This window comes from Arvicanthis niloticus, chromosome 17, assembly GCF_011762505.2.
Source record: "Arvicanthis niloticus isolate mArvNil1 chromosome 17, mArvNil1.pat.X, whole genome shotgun sequence".
Taxonomy (NCBI): domain Eukaryota; kingdom Metazoa; phylum Chordata; class Mammalia; order Rodentia; family Muridae; genus Arvicanthis; species Arvicanthis niloticus.
Window position 1 is genome coordinate 29,918,126 of NC_047674.1, and position 21,102 is coordinate 29,939,227.

The window sequence follows — 21,102 nt, forward strand, 5'->3', positions numbered from 1 at the left end:
TGTAGAAGCTTGGTTAATCAAATACTGCAGGACTGATTTAATCAGTATAAAATTGAAAGATTTAGATTTGTAATAAAAATCCAAATTTGAGGAAGGGCAAACTTTAAAACAGCAGCCAAGTCTTAAAGGAAGGGTGGGTGAGTGCAGGCACGCTGGACTGTGGGGCGGGGAACTGACCACTGTCAAACCAGTGTAAGTTGCTTGGTTTCTCATGGAAAACATTTTATACACCTAAGTCCATCAGCGTCCAAATGTCTGTTCCGTTGGTAATATCACAACATAATATTACATTTACTCCAAATTCTGTCCCACATGGGAAAATTAGATGATTTCAAATACTTTCTTCAGCTCCACAATAAGCTGCCAGTCACTCTTCTGCATTTCGTCTCTGAACCAGTCTTTGAGCGCATCGATGGACTGCCGGCTGATCTGCAATAGCCCAGGCACAAACAGAGTGAGCCAAAGGTACACAGTGTCAATGAACGTCCCAAATGTTATTTAAGCAAGAGAAAGGCAGTGCTTTACAGCCTGCTTCAGGGAGAACCCACATCTGTGAGCTTTGACTCTGGGGTCCCTGGGATTGTCAGAGGCACTGCCGCTCTCTTATCAGAAGAGCCACCCAAAGCCATATTTCAGTTCTCTGAGCTACTGCAATAGGCAATCAGATGGATAAAGGGGACTAAACTAAGATTTCTGAAATTTTCAATCTGAAAATATGGCACTTTGGGTAATAAAATACTTACCTTGCTGACAAGAATGTCCGTAGCCTCAAAATGTCTCCCAAACATTTTGGGAGATTCCCCAGGAATAGGTTCTATTTTGACACAGACTTCTTGTCCTTTTTTTGCAACATCCACCTGCTTGTGGTTTATTTCAATGCTTGTTACTATCCCAATGTCAACAAACTATAAGAGAAAGATCAATGTCAGACTCATGTTTTCTGTATAGGCCTACCATGACAGCTGAACTTGGACTTGCAACCCTGTAGTGTCCACAATAGTAATTTCTTTCTCCACACCTCCCCATCTACCCCGCACCTCTGAGACAGCAGCTAAAAACAATTCTCTGAAGACTGGCACACCTGTTGACCCAGTGTCATTTTGTGGCCCTGCTGTAAACTCTCAGGTTGGAATAGGACACACATAACATGCAGGTAGTCACAAAGAAGTCAGAAAAATGGAGGGATGGGAGGCATCTGATTCACAGAGTCAACAGTTCAAATTGACACCAGAAAAATATTAATTGGAAGTTCTTTGTGCCATGTCTTAGTAGTAGGTAGCACATGACCAGTAGCCATTGGCTCTGTGAAAACCAAGGTGTAGAAGTAGAACACAAGTTTGTTGCCATTTCCAAAGTAAATCCAAAGGGGTCAGTGTCACTGAGAATGTTTTGGTGACCTGCATAATGTTGGAGCCTTCTTGAAGGTTCCCTTTCAGTAAGTCTGTCCGTAGAGGAGGGAACAGGCAAATCCAAATGAAAAACGTCCCTAACACATTTGAGTTGGACATTTCACATCTCCCCTGAGATTACAACATAAATCTGCCCAGGAGTGACATTACTGAAGTAATACCACAGTTACACAAGGTTGAACATTGCTTCCTAGAGATAAGAACATTGATATTGACCTGGAACTTACATTTTTGCTTGGAACGCACATAGGTGTTCCTTGTTTCACTTGACCAGCCTCCACAGTGACCCCTATTACTATTGGATCTCGAGAATTGAAAATGTACTGAGGGAGGATTTTCATCTTGCAGGGAAATACTGCTATGTGCCTGAAAGTAAAAAGGAAAGCAATAAAAAATAAATAAATAAATAAAACCCTCAAGCTCACAAACTTGATGGACAGAAAGCAAATTTAGATGGGTGGCAAGTTTGTTGGATGAATGCCACAAAGCTCTAACCCAGTTCAAAGCTACATCAGGGAACATTGTTATCCTCAAACTAAATGCCCCTAAAGGTAACATATTTTGCTAACCATATCCTAGAGTTTAGAACATGGGTAGAACTTGCTGACATGTAGTCATTCATCTCTATATATTCCTCTTCTTCATATTCCCAGTGTTTTCCAAAAAAGCTACCATGAGGTTCCTATCCTTGTCATTCACATGCTGGAAGCACACCTCAAGACAGCTAAGTAATCCCCAATGTAATCATGCCATGACTTGGCAAGGACGGGCGGAGGGAATAAACCCATAAAAGCTCAACCTTTCCTGCAGCCTAGGATGTTACTCCTGTACTTCCCCAACTTTATTATAAAACTGCCATGTTCTCTCAAGTGTACTCTGCTAGTGTGGCTTGGTTGCCATAAGTACTATACTGTGTATACACACCACACACTGACTACTCAGTCTGCTTCAGACTATTATTCCCAATACCAGGCCCAGAGAAGATGGCTTTCCTAAACACAGCCCAACTGCTTTACTCGCACTTACTGGTGCCTCTCTCAAGGATGGAGACCTGAAAGGCCCAGGAAGCCTAGTTCAAGCACTGCAGACTCCTCAGGACACAACCACCTTGTAAGATCTATGGAATCCTCTGGCATGTTTTCTAGTTTACACAACGGTGACCTAAACCCGCCAAATTGAAAATTTGAAACTAAAAGGCTCGAGAGAGTATCTCCCACCACCCCCCTCTTATTGCACGGATACACATACATAAACACACAGGAATGTTTGTCCCAGACAACAGCTACTGGGTGATAGCAAACCAATTCAGAACACAGCAATTGGGAGTTACATACTTTTGTTGTCTGCATTCTTATCAAAATAAATAAAAACACTAACTTACTTAAATTCTTCTTGTTTTTGTTTCTTGTAGTCTTGTCTGTATTTTGTAAAGGCATCAAATAAATGATAAATAATTTCTGCACTAAAGATTCTAACTCCCAAACTATCAGCCATCTCTTGTGCATCCCGTTCGATTCTTACATCAAAGGCCAATATTACCGCATACCTGAAATGGGAATATCAAAGGTCACTTAACCTGAAGTAGTGAGTCACACTGAACACCCTGAAGACAATCACAAGCAAAGAACACTTACTGGGGATCGTGTTCCAACATCACTGAAGCCTTCATAACATCCTTTTTATGGACTGGGCCAATGTTAATTCCCGCATACTGTAAAAGAGTTCCAGGGTTTACCCGCATGCACTGTAACAGCCCATTGTGATCACCATATACTTAGAAAGCTGGGTAGCTACTTACTGGCACCTCTGATGTTTTCAGAAATTCAAGAAGAGCTTCCAAAGAGCCCAGTGTAGACGCCTGGACATAAACTCCTTTTTCTTCTAATTTGATAGCATTTAGTGTCTGCTTTAACTCATGGATCAATTCATCCTTGAAAAGACATCAAATGTGACAAAGTACACCTTTATCTTTACCCTAATAACTTTCACCTTGCATGAAAGCATGGAATTAGAGAATGGCCTACCCTATCCTAACCCATTTCATCTCTCTGCCTTCAGTGAGGAGAAAATAAGCTAAATCTCTGCAACACTTAGTAAAGAGAGCAGATGACTGAGAAGAATGTCATCCTCCGTCAGGACCAAACAGATGTGTGGCAGCCCCAAGCCTCAAATGTGAAATTACCTAACTCATCACCTCACGGAAGACAAATCCGCTCCACACTCAGGCCTGGCCTGTTCTACCTCATGGCTGAGGTAGTATATTTTCTAATGCCATGACCTGATTCTGCCCAATACTGAAGGTGGCTTACAGACCTGTATGCCTGGCAGCAAGCAACAGTTCTATTTTCTCTTTAGCAAGCAAATAAGCTATGACGAACGCCTGCTTTTCATTGTATATGGGCCAACTGATCGTCCCATCAGACAAACATGCTTTTTTGGTACCAAACTGAGATCTGAAATAAAAACACCCAGTGGCATACCCCTAGCACATACAAGGTTAATGCAAGAAAATTGCAAGTTGGATAACACTACAAGTCTAAGGCCAGGCTGAGTTACACAACAAGACTTAAAATGCAAAACTGAAACATACCAAAAGAAAAGTGTATGCCTGTGTGTGGGTGCTTGCTATGCAAGCTGCCAAGGGTTGGAAACACCAACAGTCTCGTCCAGCAGTGACATCTATGAACCACAATGACCAGCATAAGATGTCCCTAAAAGTTTATAGTAGTGACTGACATCCATATGGTAGTGGTAAACAAAAGCTGTCTAAGTGGACTTAAGGCCCACTCAACAGTAGGGAGCTCATGCCCGGTACTAGAAACCCAGCCAAACTACTGAGAGAATCTCATACTAGACCAGTATAATTCCTAACTGCATTCTAAAGCATATCCTATGTTCACAGGTAACACCTCACATCAAATGTTCTCTTTATAGCCAACAGGCCTTTAGAAAAGCATGGTATGTTCATAATTCAGAGATCAATGAATCGCGGGGAGCCCAGCCTCAATGGATACATCTGTAGTGTAACCACTGCCTGTACCTGAACTCTGCGAACATCATAAAATGGGATGGAAAGATTCTAAGAGCCAGGACAAGGAAGTCTGCTATAAGACTCTGCCTCCTATAAATGACAGGAAGTTATAGCCATGATACCTCAACAGTATGGCTGCCTAAACAGGACCTGAACAATCCTAATAGACTTGATTATGAGGACAGGGGAAATTTCAAGGATCCAACCCATAGACAATCAACTGCTGAGAAGGGGAATCAGACTCTTCCTGGACAAAGTGGATCATATACACAAGCAACTAAATGTTTTCAGGGGATTCTATTTAGGGGTGTGTGTGTTTGTGTGTGTGTGTGTGTGTGTGTGTGTAGAAAAAAAGAAAGAAATATGGCTAAAGCGGAAGATGATGAATTGAAGGTTAGTCTGGGCCACAGGGAGGGAAACTGGTTCATCCAAACAGCAGTGGAAGAAAAAGAAATTAATGAACTTACTTTGAGAACTGGGATTTCGTCATCCTTGTAGGCCACTAGGAGAGGTAAACCAGCCAGCGTTTTCTCAAGGTCTTTCCCAAGAATCTTCACTCCCTGGGCTGCCTCCACTTCTTTATGCTTTTCATATTGGTTCTAGAGAAAAAAATATTTTCCATTGAATTTATCAACAGTGGTAGTAGCACTGATGTATTTTGTGACTAAGAGAGTTCTCAAACTCTACACAAGAAACAATACCTTCAACATATTCTGTTTCTCAAAATAACTGAAAAGATAAGTCAGAATAGAAGACACTGCAACACATAAAAAGACAACTACTAAGAACTACAAAATTTGTGGAAAAAAGGTAAAATGAAAGGGGAGGGGATGAATAGGTAATAAACACAAAGCTATGCTGACAGAGGTGAGTGAGCCAATGGCAGTCAACTATGCTACACTGAGAGGTAAATAATCAACTGCAGCCAGCCACGACTACCAGGATGGAAGGCCCAGAAAGGGATGGTGGCACACAACAGGCTAAGATATCAGACTGAAAACTGCAACATAGACTGAGGAGTCTAACTCCTGTTGAAGCAACAGTGTGTGTCCTGCACATACTGGGAAAACAGGCCCAAGTTAGCAGAAGGTACAGAAAGTCCACCGCACAGTGGCAGTGTACACTTTACATGCCCATAAGAATGGACAAGACAACGAGGACACACAGTGGACTATAAATCTGAAGTATTTCAGTTCAAAAGGGCCAGGTGCAGGGCAGCACCAAGAACAACTCCACATCTACAGGCCCACAGGAAGATTCTGTTACTCATCACTACTGATGCAACACCAAGGCTGTCTAGCCTTAGGAAGTCCTAATAACCTGATGTCCACTTCTGCAGTAACACAAGGACAGGGACAAATGTGTGCTGGGTGTTAAGCCAAGCAGCCCTCAGAAAGACAGAATGGCATCTGTAGATGTAAGCATTGTGAAGCCCCCATGTCCACTCCCACCATCTTGACTTACCTTCACACGTAATTCCTTCATAGGAGGAGGTAAAAGGAGGCCTCGAATCTGGGTGACAATGGGCCCTTCTACTCCAGGGACAATGATTGTATCCCCTTCCTTCAATCGTCCATTGATCAGTATGACATCTATTGTGGTGCCCATTCCAGGGAGAGCTTTGACCTGTTTTCAAACAAGCATGACATACAGGATGGCATATCACTAACTATAAAGAAGCGTATGTCCATTACTACAAGGGTACAGAGTGGGAAGAAAGCCTGATGATTACCTCCATGACTTGTGCTCTCAGTTCTTCACAGTGTGCAAGCCTCTTGCTCAACATAGTTTGAGTTAACTCCACAAGAAGGTAGATGAGACTTCCCATGCCATCACCAGTATGTGCAGAGGTAGGTACCAAGGACACGAAAGTGCGGGGATCTTTATTCTCATAAAACAAAGCAGCATTCAAACCCTAGAAGGAGGAGCAGAACAGAGCAGTATTAACAAAAGGCAGATGCCTAGCCATTTCTAAACTCCACAAATACACCCAGAGAACTGAACTACTGCTGGTCAGTAGTTAAGTGCTTATCTGAACACCCAAGTCCTTACCTTTCATGCTCAGCACTAAAACAAACAAAGGCCCCTGAATGAACACAATCCAGAACAACTGTATATAAGTCAGTTCAGTTTATGAGAATGCTCAGGCTGCAGAGAGAACTGTCAAATACCAGTGTCTGCTGTTAATTTTTTAGAACAAGAACAGAATTGTGCACCCACTACCCAGTCAGACAGAAGGCTGAGGAAGGAAAATCAGGAGCCCTGGAGTTTAACACCAGCCTGGAAACAACAAAACCAAAATAGCAAACAACAGAAGAATGAAAAAAGTTCCCACGTGAGGGGGAGACAGATCCATATTAATGACAATGGTGACTTGACTACAAAGATAACAAAAGAAACATTCTGCTAGGTCCTTCAAAAAGAAATTCTCCCTACCTGCTGTGCAAATTCTACAATAATGGCCTTTGCACGCTCCTCAAATTCATCCTTTGTATTCTTCTTCTGCTTTTTTAAAGTAACAGCCACATCAGAATCAGGACTCTTCTTCCAATCATATAACCTGTCAATCTGGAAAACATTCATCAGAAATATTTAAAATATTTACACTAAAGGGTATAAGCTCCAGAAATTTCCTAATTTTTTCTGTTTCACAAGCGTGCGCGTGCATGCGCACACACACACATGCACACACACACACACTGTAAAGTATTCAGACATTGTATTATACAAAAGGCCCCTTTAGAGGCTGTACAAATGAAGCTCTCAATGACAAACTGCTGAGCTAGCATGCTATTTTAGCCTCTACTGAGTTCATGTAAACCTGCTCTCTGCAAAACAGAAGGTCCTAGAATTATCCTGTGAACACTGACATGGACTGTTTCCAAAATTCCAAAGTAAGTGAGTAAATCAGCAGACAGGGAAGGATGAATTACAGCAAGTGCCACAATCAGCATTAAGTAGTAACTGTTTCCTTGCTCAATCTAGGAATAATAAGATCAAATAGTTAATGATGAGACTGTATTTCCTCAGTTGCCAACCTGTGGTATGTTTCAGGGGAAGGACACGATCCTGGTAAACAGAAATCAATATACTGAACCCTGTAAATCTATCTAATTATGCATCAATTTAAAAGATACCAATTCCTATTTATCCATATCTCTTCTGTCAGTATGAGAATAAGAGAGGGAATTAATCACCAAAACAATGACAGTGTCACCTGACAGTGAGCCCACAGTGATAAGGTAAAAAAGAAGATTTGTCTGTCACTAAGTGAAAACCCAATAAAGAGAACAGACCCAAGATGACTGTCAGGACCAAATTACTGCTTAGGTCTTTAAAATAATTTCTGAAAATACACTCAGAGTTCTAACCTTAAAAAAAGGCAAAAAGAAAAAGGCCTGTTAGTAGAACTGAAGGAAAACCATGAGATGAGCTTAAAAATGGAAAAATAAAAGTCATCTTGAAGACTGAGCATTAAGAAGCAGTAAACAGCATATAGGAAAACGATGTGGGTACTCCACTTTAGTTGGCTCATCATGTGACATTTAGTAGAGAATATCTGAACAATCACCAATAAAGATTAAAGACTATAAATCTAATATAAATTCAGTAGAACTCAAATATTATAAAAGTAAATTATATAATCACACTGATAAGATTCTAAAAAGGAGCATGTCTTAAAAGTAAGTAATATAAAAACATATGCAGAGGAACAAGCAAAAGATGGAAGCAGAAATGAACAAAAGAAAAAAACAGGAAAATGTTTAAGAAAAAAAAGTAGAATTCCATACCAAGTGAAAATATCTTCAAGAATGAAGGGTTTTAAAGTAACGCATTTTTTTTTCTTTAAAAAAGAAAGGTAACAGGAATTTGTTATCTTAGGTTATACTCTTTAAAGCTTGAAAGACACTTTAAAGGGTGATCTGAACCAAAGTGATACTGACAGGAAACTAAATTCTGAAGAAGATAGGGGAATGATCCAGTGTAAATGTGGGTATGACAGTCCAAGATGGATTCTGCTGTTTCAGTCTTAGTATTTATTCTTGCTGTTCTGTCTGAGGGTGTGCACACATGAACACAAGGGCCCGAGGACTGCAGAGATCCACTGGAGTTGGAATTACAGGAGTTATGCGCCCAGCGCAGGTGCTGGGAACTGAACTTGGGTCCTGTGCAAAAGCGCACCTGCTGAGCCATCCCTCCAGCTCTTCATTTGCCATCTTAAAAACTGCTTTAAACTGAGCATTTAAAGCAAAAATAATAAATTGTGGATTTATAATAAGTAAGGAAAAAAAAGGAGCAAAAGCAAAAAGGAAAGAAGACAGGAACTACTGTAACTCAAAAGGGATGAAGAACAGTGAGGACAAACAAGCAGACAGACTATACTTGGAATGAGGCCTTGGGGCAAAATACCCAGGAAGAGCTCACGCTCCAGTGCTGAAAGTGAGATGTCATGTTGGGAAACTGCCAAATGCTGTAAAGCAGAGGGAGGCAAACAAGCACATGTGTGAGATAACAAAACCAAACATGTGCCGATGGGCAACGGAGGCTGACCAGTGAGATGCTTTAGAGTGCTTTGGACAAGTGAAGACAAACACTGTCTGCAAAGATGGCATCTTAAATGTAACAACGAGGCAGAAGGCAATAAAGATGCATCATACACTCCTAAGGAAAGGGAAGAAGCCACACACTGCTGCAGAAGATTGAGGGTAAAGTCATAAAAGGAATGTGTCAGAACACTCAAGTAAAACTGCACAAGGAAACAAATGAAGCATCTGCAATCATCTATCAGAGTCACAGGCATTGGTAAGAACACAGAAGAAATAAGCGACACCAAACTGAACAAAGTCAGCACAGACTGTCACACGAAACATCACACAAGGCTGGTCCCAGGAGAATAATCAAACAGCCAGATAATGTCCTTTGATCACAAGGCAATTCAAAAGTAACTGGAACTCCCCCCCTCCACCTCCTGTCCCTCACTTCTTAATAAATAGATCATGCACAACACAAGATGATTAACTTTTTTTTCCAAAAAAAAAAAAAAAAAAAAAAAAAAAAATGTCTAAGCATTGCTTAACATGGAACCTAGGCATTGTGGCACTTGTAAGCAGAGGCAAGAGGATCAAAGTCAGCTCAAAGTCAGCCAGGGGCTCCCGAGGGAAGCTGACTTAGCACCAAGCAGCCCACCGCTTCTTTTGGTTGCTGTTGTTTTAAAGACAACTGCAGACAAAGGTGTGAGGAGGTTTTGTTTTTTGTTTTTAAAACGGAAAGGAATCCCAATGCAACAAAAGATAGTTCTTTCAAAGACTCAAATTTACAAACTGACGTCCAGGTATGATGGCACACACAGAGGCTGAGGCAGGAAAAGTACACATCCAAGTCTAATCTGGACCCCATAGTGAAATGATATCTCAAAACAAGCAAAACACCCAAACAGACCTAAAACAATGCTGGCCAGGTTGTACAGAAACTCTAGAACACAATTCTGTTAAAAATGCAAAATGATTCTCTTTGGAAAAAAATTGTTTTTTGCAGATCTGAACATTCATCCATATATATGATGCAGCAATTCTTCTATTAACTATTTACTTAAAAGCAAACAGAAATAAGTGACTATCTACAAATGTCCATAGCTACACTGCTAATAAGTAACTGTGAACTAGAATCCATATACACGACAGCAGGAATTTATCCAAGTGTGGTGTTACTAGATAATGGAACGTCATCCTATATTCCTAAGTTAAAAAGTGTTAGAGCTTATCTGACAACATGCAGAGAGAGAGAAGGCTATAACAGCAGGGCTCCAAACCAACAACTAGAAAGAGCACGCACCACAGTCCTACCAAAACTAGCACAGAGACACAGCAACAATAGTTAAAGTCAGCATCTGCCTGGTTTAGAGGAACAATTGGGTCCCAAGGATGGAGAATGAAGATGGACTGCATTCTGGAGAGGGACAGTCTACCAGCTGTATGGAGATGACAAAGCTCAGTTAAGTAAACTATTCTCAAGCAGTTCCCTTCATGTTACACTAGATTTCTATCTTGTTTTAAAACTTAGCATATACTAATTGTATAATAATGAGCACTTTATTTTCATACATGTATATAATTAAACAAATTCACCATCCCTATATCCTTGTCTCTCCTCTCTTGATTCTCTTCTTCTTCCTAAATAGCTCCTCCTTCTATTTTTGCTTTTTAGACATTAAAAAAAGAATATATGAGAAAAAAAGTAGCACCTCTATGAATCTGGCTTGGCTCCGTCCATTTCCCGAAAGTAACAACTTTTCACTCTTCAGATGACTGGCTGTCCTCAAAACTGACTAAACTCAGCCTCGCGTATGTTATACAAGCATTCTACGACCAAGTCACATCCTCAGTCCACCATTCCTTATGAATGAATGTTCCACTGTGCACATATGACATATTTTCTTTATTCACTAGTCTACTAATGGGCATCTAGGCTTAGTCCATAATTTGGCTACAAATAGTTCTGTGATGAAAAATATTAGCAGGAATATATGTGTGTGTATGTACATATGTGTGTATATATATGTGTGTATGTATATGTGTATATTATATATATATTTATGTATATATGTGTGCATGTATATATGTATGTCTATATATGTCTATATGTGTGTATGTGTATATATTATATGCATATATTATACACATATATTTATGTATATATGTATGTACATACATATGTATGTATGTATAATAAAATGTTCTTTTAAGTCTCCCTTGTCTAACACAGGATAAAGAAATGGTGGTCAAAAGCTCACACTGCCTTGCAAAAGGAGCCAAGTTCTGTTCCCAGCAGCCATGTGGCCACTCACAAGTACTACAGGAGTCACTGTCTTCCAGACCTCTTGGAGACCAACATTCACATGCGTACAAATTCACACAAGAACACATGCTTTGATAAAAAAAAAAAAATGAGACAAACCTTAGAAAAAAAGTATTTTCAGATGATTGCTTACCTTATTAAGTGCAACAATGAAGGGACATTTTTTAGATTTGAGAATGTTGATTGATTCAATTGTCTGGGGCTCTAAACCATGCATAATGTCAACAACTAAAATGGCAATGTCACAAAGAGAGCTTCCTCTGTTTCTCAGGTTACTGTCAAAGAAAAAAATAGTGTAAGTGAAAGTCTTTTCAGTATTTTTCCTAAATTTAAATGTTTAATTTCTTTGTAAAGCCTAAAGAGACAGAAGAAAACCAAGTGCAGTCTCTCTGGCTCTGCAGGAATTGACTGGTCATGAGCAACACACAGATACCAAACTCACAGTGACAGACGTGGTCTCACATAAGACAGCACAGCATTTGCAGTACAGACCACACAATCCTCTCACATGCGATCACCTCTAGGACAGACACACAGGATCACCATCTCTAACCCCAAAATCCAAACCCAAACCCTTCTAAGAAAAGATATTGAATTGCAGACTTTAGGATGTTTAACTGGAAAGTGCATGGGAATGTAAAACATGTCCACTGCTAGACACAGCAGGGAAGGAGACTCAACTGGAACACCAGCGCAGTTCGAAGGTGGCAACAAGGGGAAAGTCTGGTTGTAGCTGGCATGAATGTCACCTCCCTCCGTTGTTCCAGAACCTTAGGCGCACCCTGGACATCTGGGGCACTCAGAAGCACAGGCAGCTGTGGCTTAAGGACTCCCATTATCCCTTAACTTCCTGATACTCACCTAACAGATACAAAAACTGAGCCTGCTGGGATAAACTAATGCCACGTGAGTGAGTGAGTGAGTGAGTGAGTGAGTGTGTGTGTGTGTGTGTGTGTGTGTGTGTGTGTGTGTGTGTGTAGTGAAGGGAAAACAATATTCCTTTTGTAACAGTCTGCAGAAATTAGAGCAGGAATTTATGAAGAGGTTTTCTTACACAGAAATGATACTCTCTCCAATTATAAAGCACATCTTCTATAGAAACCAAGAAAGCACAGGAAACATTATAAACCCAATGATGATCAAAGATTAATTATGACACTGCAGATACCAAGGAACTATTCAGAGGTAGTGACTACCCCCCACTGTCCTGGCCGAGTTAAGCAGTGTCTGTGATGACAACGCTCGGTCTTACCTGAAAGACTCGTGTCCGGGAGTATCAATGATCAGCATCCCTGGGATGCGGACATTCTCTCTGTCAAACTAGAATGGAAAAAAAGGATGTGAGTCTACGAGCAGTCAGAACAATGAAAGCTTCTTTACGAAACAATTTCCCCAAGCTTGACAACACCATTGCTTCCTTTTTTTCCAAAGGAATAATCTTAAAGAGTCAAACAGCACAGTGTTTCAGATTCTCTTTAATATCCGTTCTGTATAGTTCTAATATAGTTCTGTAGAGACTGAAGATGGCTCAGTACTCAAGAGCACACGCTGATCTTACAGAGGATCCAAGTTTGATTCCAGTAGTCACATCGAGCAACTAAAAAACCACCTGTGGCTCCAGAGGACCCAGTTACCCTCTTAGCCTCCCACAGGCAGCTACACCCATGCAGATACACAGGAAATCAGTTTTTGTTGAAGTTGTATGTAAGTCTGTAAGTAGTGTAAATAAATCTGATTCAAATGGCAGAGAAAAAACAGTCATCTTCATTATCTACAAAAGCTGGCTTGGCGGGTGCGTGTGTGTGTGTGTGTCCCCACATGTCTTTAACCCAGCACTCAGTGGGCAAAGGCAGGCAGATCTAAAGGGCTACACAGATTAACCATGTCTTGAAATACAAGAACAGTAACAAAAAGAATTTGACTTAATATCTACAGAATTTATCTGGGGGCTGGATGGTTCAGTGGTTAGAGGCATTTGTAACACAAGCCTGTCGACTACTGAGCTGGGTTACCAGATCTCATAGTGGAAGGAGAGTGTTTCCTCAAAGTTGTCCCCACCGTGGCATGTGCACACCTACATACAGACACACCATAAATAAAAACATATCTGGCCCAATTTGAAATAAATCTAAAATACCAAAACTACCTCAAAATATAAACACTGACCAAATGGATCAAAACTGTTAATAAATGCACATCCTGCTTTAAATACATTCATTAATTCCTTCAGTCACCACTCGCTCATTCTACAGTGTGGGTGGGGAACTCCGGCTTTGGACAGCCATGGGGAACATTGTAGCAGTGACACACATCCACAGCCCTTGGAGTTTGTTTGAATCTTAATATAAATTTCAGGCTGGCCTCCAACATGCAATTCCTCGACCTCAACCTCTCAAGTGCTAAATTAAAAGCACGCCCAGCACACATGCATCACATCCCTTTTTATGACTGTGCGTTTTCCCGCTCTTCATCTATGTCACAGTGATTGAAATGCACGAGGTTTCAACTCTATTTTTGTCTTAAATGAACATGTACTGGGAATTGTATTTTCTACACTTCAGTACCTTGAATATGAAAAGTAAATCAGATACCATACTAGCTGTACAGAGTGCGACAGTTACCATCAGAGGCCGAGTGGTAAGTTTGACCTTTATGTACCCAAACAGAAGAGTTCCCTGTTAGGACCCGAATGAGTAACAAACTTAAGGTGGCTGGAAAGATGGCTCGTAGTCACGAACACTGGCTGCTCTTGTAGAGCATCCAGGTTTGGGCCCCAGCACCCGAACTAGGTGGCTCACGACTACCTGGAACTACAACTCCAAGTGATCCATCCACTTCTCCTGGCCTCTGCAGGTACATGCACAGACATGGTACAAAAACTATGTAAATATTAAACATACCACTTACAAAATTATGTTTTTTAACTTCTAAAAGGAAATATGAAGCAGTGAACCAGGGCTGGGGCTATCTAACTTAGTACAGAGCTATAACTTGTGCAAACATGAGGACCTGAGTCTAATGTCCTAAGCCTGGTGTGCTGGCACACGGATGTGATCCCAGAGCTCCCTCCAGAGAAGGAAGAAGCAGCTCACACACAAATACAGTTAAGTGGGGCTTGATGCTTTGTGTCTACACAGCAACTGGATGGCAGGCTCAGGACTGCCTGGACTATAGGGAAATCCATAAAATAAAGATTCAAAACAATATATTGCAAAAACAACAGAATATTAAGTAACTGGAAAACTGGCCAGAGAAAGCAGCACCAAGATACAAAATGGCCAGATGTCTCATGATCAAACTCATAATTATGCAAGAAGAAAGGCAACTAAGTCACACTCAAGTAAAAACAAAAACATAAAACAAAAAGAACAAAAAAAGTGAACTAAGGCTCAGGTAACTAGCATGGCTGTATTTGCTAACAAGGTTACACAGTGTGTGCATACTACTGAGGTCCAGTAAGCTTTATACTTACTTCATTATATTTAACATTAAAAATGTAGGCACATCCAAATAAGCAGACAAAATATTCAGTTAGTTAGCATATTTATTTAATTTGGTTCATCTTCTAAAGAAAGTTTTCCTACACAGCTCATGCTGGTCTGGAATTAGGAATCTCAAACTGGACCTGAATATGCAGAAATCTTCCTGCTGCAGACATCAAAACCAGATCCTTGAGCATGGTGGGAAAACATCCCGCCTGAGCAACCTTGCTTTAGCAGACAGGGCATCATCATCATTATTACTATTATTATTATTATTATTATTATTAGAGCCATGGCTCTCCTAATAGTCTCTTACATAAAAACATATGCCTCAGAACCCCTAAGCCCCAAACCTGAGAGCTTGCACATATGTTTAGAGATCAGCTTTAAACATGAAGGCCTAAGGGTAGTAAAATGCAGAAGAAAACAACAATGCAACTTCACAACAACATGGCTTTGAGAAGCTGGGACAGCGGGGGGAGGGGGGAAGTTGAGCTGACCAGCACCAAGTTACTTCAGAGTGCTAAACAGAGGGTGTCAAGATCCTCATGACTATTAAGTGAATCCTTTGGGAATGTGCCCAAAGCTATGAATGTCATCAGTAGCCTGGGACTTACTGGAAGAGTTTCTCATACCTGAAATTTCTACCAACATATTTGAAAAGCATATTGACTTATGACTTTGTTCTATTACTATAAAAAACTTCATAAAATTGCTACCATGTTGGAACCTGAGACTCAGGGTAACCTGAATCTGTGTTCTTGGGACATGCTAATAATTGCCTTTTGAGGTGAGAGGTGTTTCTTACGTCAACAAAACAAATAACATAAGGTAACTTACATTTTTAATCATCTTAGTTTGTTCATTAATAGCTTCGAGAGGAACATTTGTGGCACCAATCTGTTGTGTAATACCACCTGCCTCGCCGTCCTGTACATGTGTGTGACGGAGCTATGGAAAGACAGCAAAATGAGACTGGTATTTTGGCATAGAAGTCATTCTCTGCAGGCAGAGCGGCTGTATTAGTGACCCCAGACTAAAGATCTCAGAGCAGAAACTTGGGCCCCCTCCGCCTCCCTTGTCCCCTTTATTCAGTTATAGAACTGCTGACGGCCCTGCCAGGCTGCCTGACAGCACAGCTGTGCAGAGGCACTACTTCCTGTTCAGAATATTAATGCACATATTTTCTTACCTTATCTAGAATTTTTGTCTTCCCTGTGTCTACATGTCCAAGCACACAGATGATAGGGGCTCTTAGCTTTTCTGTATTTACACTTTTACCATGTTCAAGTCGTCGTTTCTAAAAGGAAGAATCACAGATTAAATACTGCTTTAAATCCTCCTGTACGTCCTTTCCATTTTCTTAGCTTATGTCCCAAGCCTTGGTTAGCTGACCACACAAACCTGCTTTTATTGTATTTGTCTTTTTTTGAGAGACAGGATCTCACTGAGCCCAGACTAAAGACAGACTCACTATGTAGTGAAAGTGACCTTGAATTTCTGATCCTCCTGCCTCCACTTCACTAGTGCTTGGCTGCCTGACCAATGAGCTCTACTACTGAGCACTGAGTTACAGGTATGTGGCACTGTGCCCAGATTTTCCCCAAGGGATGGGAATGGAATTCAATCCTACTTTTGAAGCTAGCACTTTATCTACAGTCACATCTCCAGTCCTTAAACTACATTTTAAAGTATTATCTTACATTTAACTGACAGAATTTTTAGAATCTCTCTTGAAGCTGATGGTAGTAAATAGGAAAAGTGCAAACAGCTAAGTAGGCACATGCACTTCACTACAAAGACCTTCACCTATATGCAATGGTGTGTGATGCTTGCAACCCTAGCACTGAGGAGACAGATGCAGAAGAGAGTCAAAGCTGGCCGGGGCTACCAGACCCTGTCTTCAAAGGAATGAAAACATAAAAACTAGACAAAAAGAAAACAATAAGCAAAGAAGCTTCATTAGCACTACAAATTTCAAAAACTGAGATCAGGTGCTTACACAGACCAGCTCGATATGCAAGGCAATCATCTGCCCCTTGAGAGCAACGTACAACACGCCACATATCTATAAGCTACCACCCAACAGGATACTCGTATCTGGAATAAATGAAAACACTCTGACGAAGCAGGTCCCATCCTGTCTAAGGGAAAAGGGAAGCTCCCAGTTTAGAACAGTGTCAAAAACATAGTTTTGTCCAGCATAACAAAAACTGGAGAGATACTAGTCGTAATATTTGCTTAAAGCACTCACTCAAGAAACCTTTAGCCACACAACCTACTGAGCACAAAGGGCTGAGGAAGGGAGCAAGGACAGCATGCAGACAAATACCTCAATTCTCCGCTTTGCTTTGTCGTACGCCCGCTCTTCTTTAGTCCGGTCATCGTCGGAGTCGTACTCAGAGTCTGAGCTAGCATCTTTGCTGGGCTTCGTGTCTCCGGCTTTTCCCGAGTCCTTCTCGTCGGACAGCTTGTAGTCCTCCTCGTCCCCATCGCTGCCCTCACTGTCCCCTTCCTCTTCCTCATCTTCACTCTCTTCATCCTCTTCCTCTTCTTCCTCCTCCTCTTCTTCCTCAGGGTTTTCTTCTACTTCTATGTGAATCATATTTCCTTCTTTGAGGAAAAACAAACTGATTTTAAAATAAAAGTTAACATCATAGATTTATACCAAGAGAACAGAGACTATAAAGTAAGGAAAAGTAACAGTGAATACACTAACTACAGCAGTTGCCCTACACTTTGTTCATCATAAGTACCAAGTATTCATCTGGAGTCAGTGAGGACTACCACCCAGCAGTGAGAACTGAGGCAACAACATGCCAGGACCCCGGCTGCCGACAGCACCAACGACTGGCTCACCACCGCACAGAGGCTGCTTTCTCTCCCAGTGCTGTGATGGTTCTGGATGCAGCCAGACATTTGGAGTGCAGACCTGCCAAGGCTGAGTCTGGGAAGGAGGAGGAGAGATGACTGGGTAGACACTGGTGTCTAGCACTGTTACTGGGGGATACACTCCTAGAATGGCATGCCCTAGAACAAACAGTAAATAACAAGCATACTGCCCACTGGCTCACCATCTCAAATAAAAGGAGCACATGCATTTGTCATCAGATCCTATTGTACAGACTGAATACCCTTAATACAAAAATCCCTCAATCTGAAATTCTCCAAAAACAATAATACTGACTTTTCTCTTTTGACACAAGGCCTCAATTTTCTGATTGAAAACAAACCAATACTTGAGACCTTCTACTAAAAGAAAAAAAATTAAAGCTTCAAGAAGCAGTAAGATAAATGAAGCAAAAGATGTTAAAAATTTCTTCTATCTAGAGGATACTTTACTATATATAAAAAAGAGAAAGGACAAACAATGGAAGTTAAAAAACAGAACTTGAAAAGAAAAAAAAAAAAAGGAATGGTATGCAAGTTGGGAGTTGGATAAGTGCTCTCAAGCTGTCAGGAAAGGCAGCGGCCCTGGACACCGTTAGCTGAAAGGTGCGAGTTAAAAATCTCTAAAAATTGTGACTTGAACAAAGTTAGACCAGTTAGGGCACACACTCCTACCATCCCAACGTTCAGAGGCCAAGGCAGGAGCATACAGTTGAGGACAAGACTAGGTAGATGTCCTGTCTAAAAAAATAAAATGAGAATTCTATGCCTTGAGAAATAGAGGCAGAAAGACCTTGGCTCACAGCAATGTCTAGGACAGCCTAAGCTTAATGAGTTCCCATTTCAAAAGCTGTGTGGAAAAGAGGATTAGAGAAACAAGGGGGCTGGGAATGGAACCAGTATGAATAACAATCTAACAGTCCAAAAGATGGTTACAAAGGAGAAAAAACAGAAACACACCTATTTTCTTAGAAACAAGAGTTAGGGAGGCTGAAGAAATAGCTCAGCAGTTTGGAGCAGTGGCTGTTCTTCCAAAGGTCCTGAGTTCAATTCCCCCACCCCACCCCCACCCCCCACACACACACGGTGGCTCATAACTCCAGTCCCATGGGATTTGATGCCCTATTCTAGTGTGTAAATGGCCATGCAGGCTAAACACCCATATACATAAATAAAGAAAAAGAAACAGGAATGAAGACGGAAAGCTCAAAAGCAGATGTATTTCATGAATTCCAGGGTCGGTGCACAGCTGCAATACTGCAGATAAACTGCACACACAAGTCATGCTCACTGTGGTTGGAAAGCTATGTCCCTTGCACCGTGCAATTGAGGGAGAAGGCCTCAGGGAAGCTAAGTCATTAGTGCTTTGTACTGCTGAGGTATTGATTGCTCCAAGAAAACTTTGCAAAAGAGTTGACTTAACTCTCTGCCAACCCCATTGCCAGTCCTTCCTACCAAGTGAGACCAGTGCTAAGGGACAGCAACACAGCACCTCCCACCTGCCACCCACCAGTGGCAGTACTGTAATCCTGACGTCTCAGATTGCAAATCTGGGAAACACATCGCTACCTTTGATAAGTCATACAACCAGTGTTTTATTATGGCAGCAGAAACGTTCTCAGGCCAAGCCATGTAAAGACAAGGAGAGTAATAAAGAAAAAGAGTACTCATGGGAGTTGAGGGTAGTATAGCTGAATATGAGACACGTAAGGTGACAATAGCTAGTACGTGGAAACAGACTATAACAGAAAGTCCTATTCATCAGACACTTCTTAGACTGCATTCACCTGAAAAAACAGAACCAAACTATATAAACAAAAATTAACAGAACTGAAAACAGACATCTGCACTCACAGTGGAAGACTTTTCAAATACATGAGCTAGTAAGAGAGTTTGTATGCATAGGTGTGCTCACATGTGAACAAATTCTCAGAATAATAAAATCTTGAACAAAATAATCAAAAATTAGTGGACTCAATACAAAAACCAAGACAATAAACTTCTACAGACTAAACAGCTTCTATCACATTTGAAAACAAAATATCTGAGCATGAACTGACTTGTAAGGCAAGAGCCAAAATATTTCTATGGAGAGAACCAAAGAACCTCAAGAAAGAAATAACTCAAGTGTCAGTAAAACTCCTGCCTAGTTAATGCAAAGCTCTGGGTTCAATGCCCGGCACACACAGATACACACAAATGGGTGTGGGGGGCGGGGAGAGAAACGGAAGAGGGGGAATATGAATCATGGGTATTCCCTGGTCATCAGATTTTGTAGGTTAAAAAAACTCACTAAGTAAAATACACAGAAGAAATAAAATATTTCATAGTATAGTGAGTAAAACTCACTAGATAAAGTATATAAAATGAGAAACCAGATCACAATCACATCAAAACTAACAGAATTCAGAGAAAGCCATGGTTAACTAAAAAATTTAGTTAAAAAACAAAAGAAAGAGGAGGGACCTCAAAAATCATAAAAAGCAAACATTCTCAAAAGTATATGAAAGAAAATAGTAAGAAATTACTATTTTCTTTAAATAAGGGGTTTTCTTTAAATAAGGGGTTTTAGTCATAAAAAACAAAAGCTTACATCTTATTCACCGTAACAGGGAGAATGCCAATCTTTGCCTTGTGCTAGGCTTTGTGTAGGTGAGCTTTAGTGATAAGCTAGGCATGCCATACTGTCTGGATAAATGCATTCTAGGTAGCTGTCACCTTGAAGGAGACCTTCAAACATATTCAGGCTTCAGGAACACACATGTGCATAGTCAGTGGGCGTTTATGTATTCATGTGTAATTCAGGAACACATGTATGGGCAGTGGGCACACTGGTGTACTCTTGAGTTACCTTTTTCTCTCTCCTCATCACTGGCCATAGCTTCCCAGTCATCTAAGCCAGCATCTTCAGTGTCTTCTTCTTCCTCTGTAAGTACAAGGTGCTATGTAAGACATGGAGAGCACTAAGTGTGAGATTATGCTTGGACATACAAAAAGACACGATCCAGTTATGAAACACTATGTGACTGCTTTCTTGGGAACTATCTTTCTATGCACTTCGCATGCTGTGCGTTATTACAACTTAACCTTTCACTGTTCTAATCCGGTTTCAATATGCCATATTAATTTAAAACCAGATCTTGTATTTGAATAAACTAAATTTAAAAACCTCAACAACAAAGTATTTGAATTTTTAAAAGGAACAGACTCAGTTCTTTAAAACTTTCAACTCACACCCGACACACGGGGTTTTATTTTAACTCTTATCAGACTTATCTTTTAGAACAATGTTTAGATAAAAAAGAAAAGCCAAAATTTTCACCAATCCTTATAAGCTGTGTGTACACATGTACAGGTGCATACACATACAAATTTGTAAGCTGAACACATTTAGTGAATGGGAGAAAACCTCTTAAGGTTTCAAAATGTATGTTTT

General features: G+C 40.7%; 1 protein-coding gene across 1 annotated transcript in view; it reads right to left on the reverse strand.

Annotated features, from left to right (window-relative positions):
* Positions 1–13: 13 nt before the first annotated feature.
* The window catches only part of Eif5b (eukaryotic translation initiation factor 5B), a 55,736-nt gene continuing 34,647 nt past the window's right edge, over positions 14–21,102 (reverse strand). The window contains exons 9-24 of the mRNA XM_034521441.1: positions 20,518–20,592; positions 17,110–17,390; positions 15,970–16,077; positions 15,618–15,728; positions 12,548–12,615; positions 11,429–11,570; positions 6,877–7,008; positions 6,173–6,355; positions 5,905–6,066; positions 4,908–5,039; positions 3,208–3,339; positions 3,044–3,120; positions 2,791–2,955; positions 1,637–1,775; positions 744–905; positions 14–429 (exon numbers count right to left, since the gene is read on the reverse strand). Coding sequence (XP_034377332.1) covers positions 322–429; positions 744–905; positions 1,637–1,775; positions 2,791–2,955; positions 3,044–3,120; positions 3,208–3,339; positions 4,908–5,039; positions 5,905–6,066; positions 6,173–6,355; positions 6,877–7,008; positions 11,429–11,570; positions 12,548–12,615; positions 15,618–15,728; positions 15,970–16,077; positions 17,110–17,390; positions 20,518–20,592 — 2,177 coding nt within the window. The 3' untranslated portion in view covers positions 14–321. The remainder of the gene's footprint in view (positions 430–743; positions 906–1,636; positions 1,776–2,790; positions 2,956–3,043; positions 3,121–3,207; positions 3,340–4,907; positions 5,040–5,904; positions 6,067–6,172; positions 6,356–6,876; positions 7,009–11,428; positions 11,571–12,547; positions 12,616–15,617; positions 15,729–15,969; positions 16,078–17,109; positions 17,391–20,517; positions 20,593–21,102) is intronic.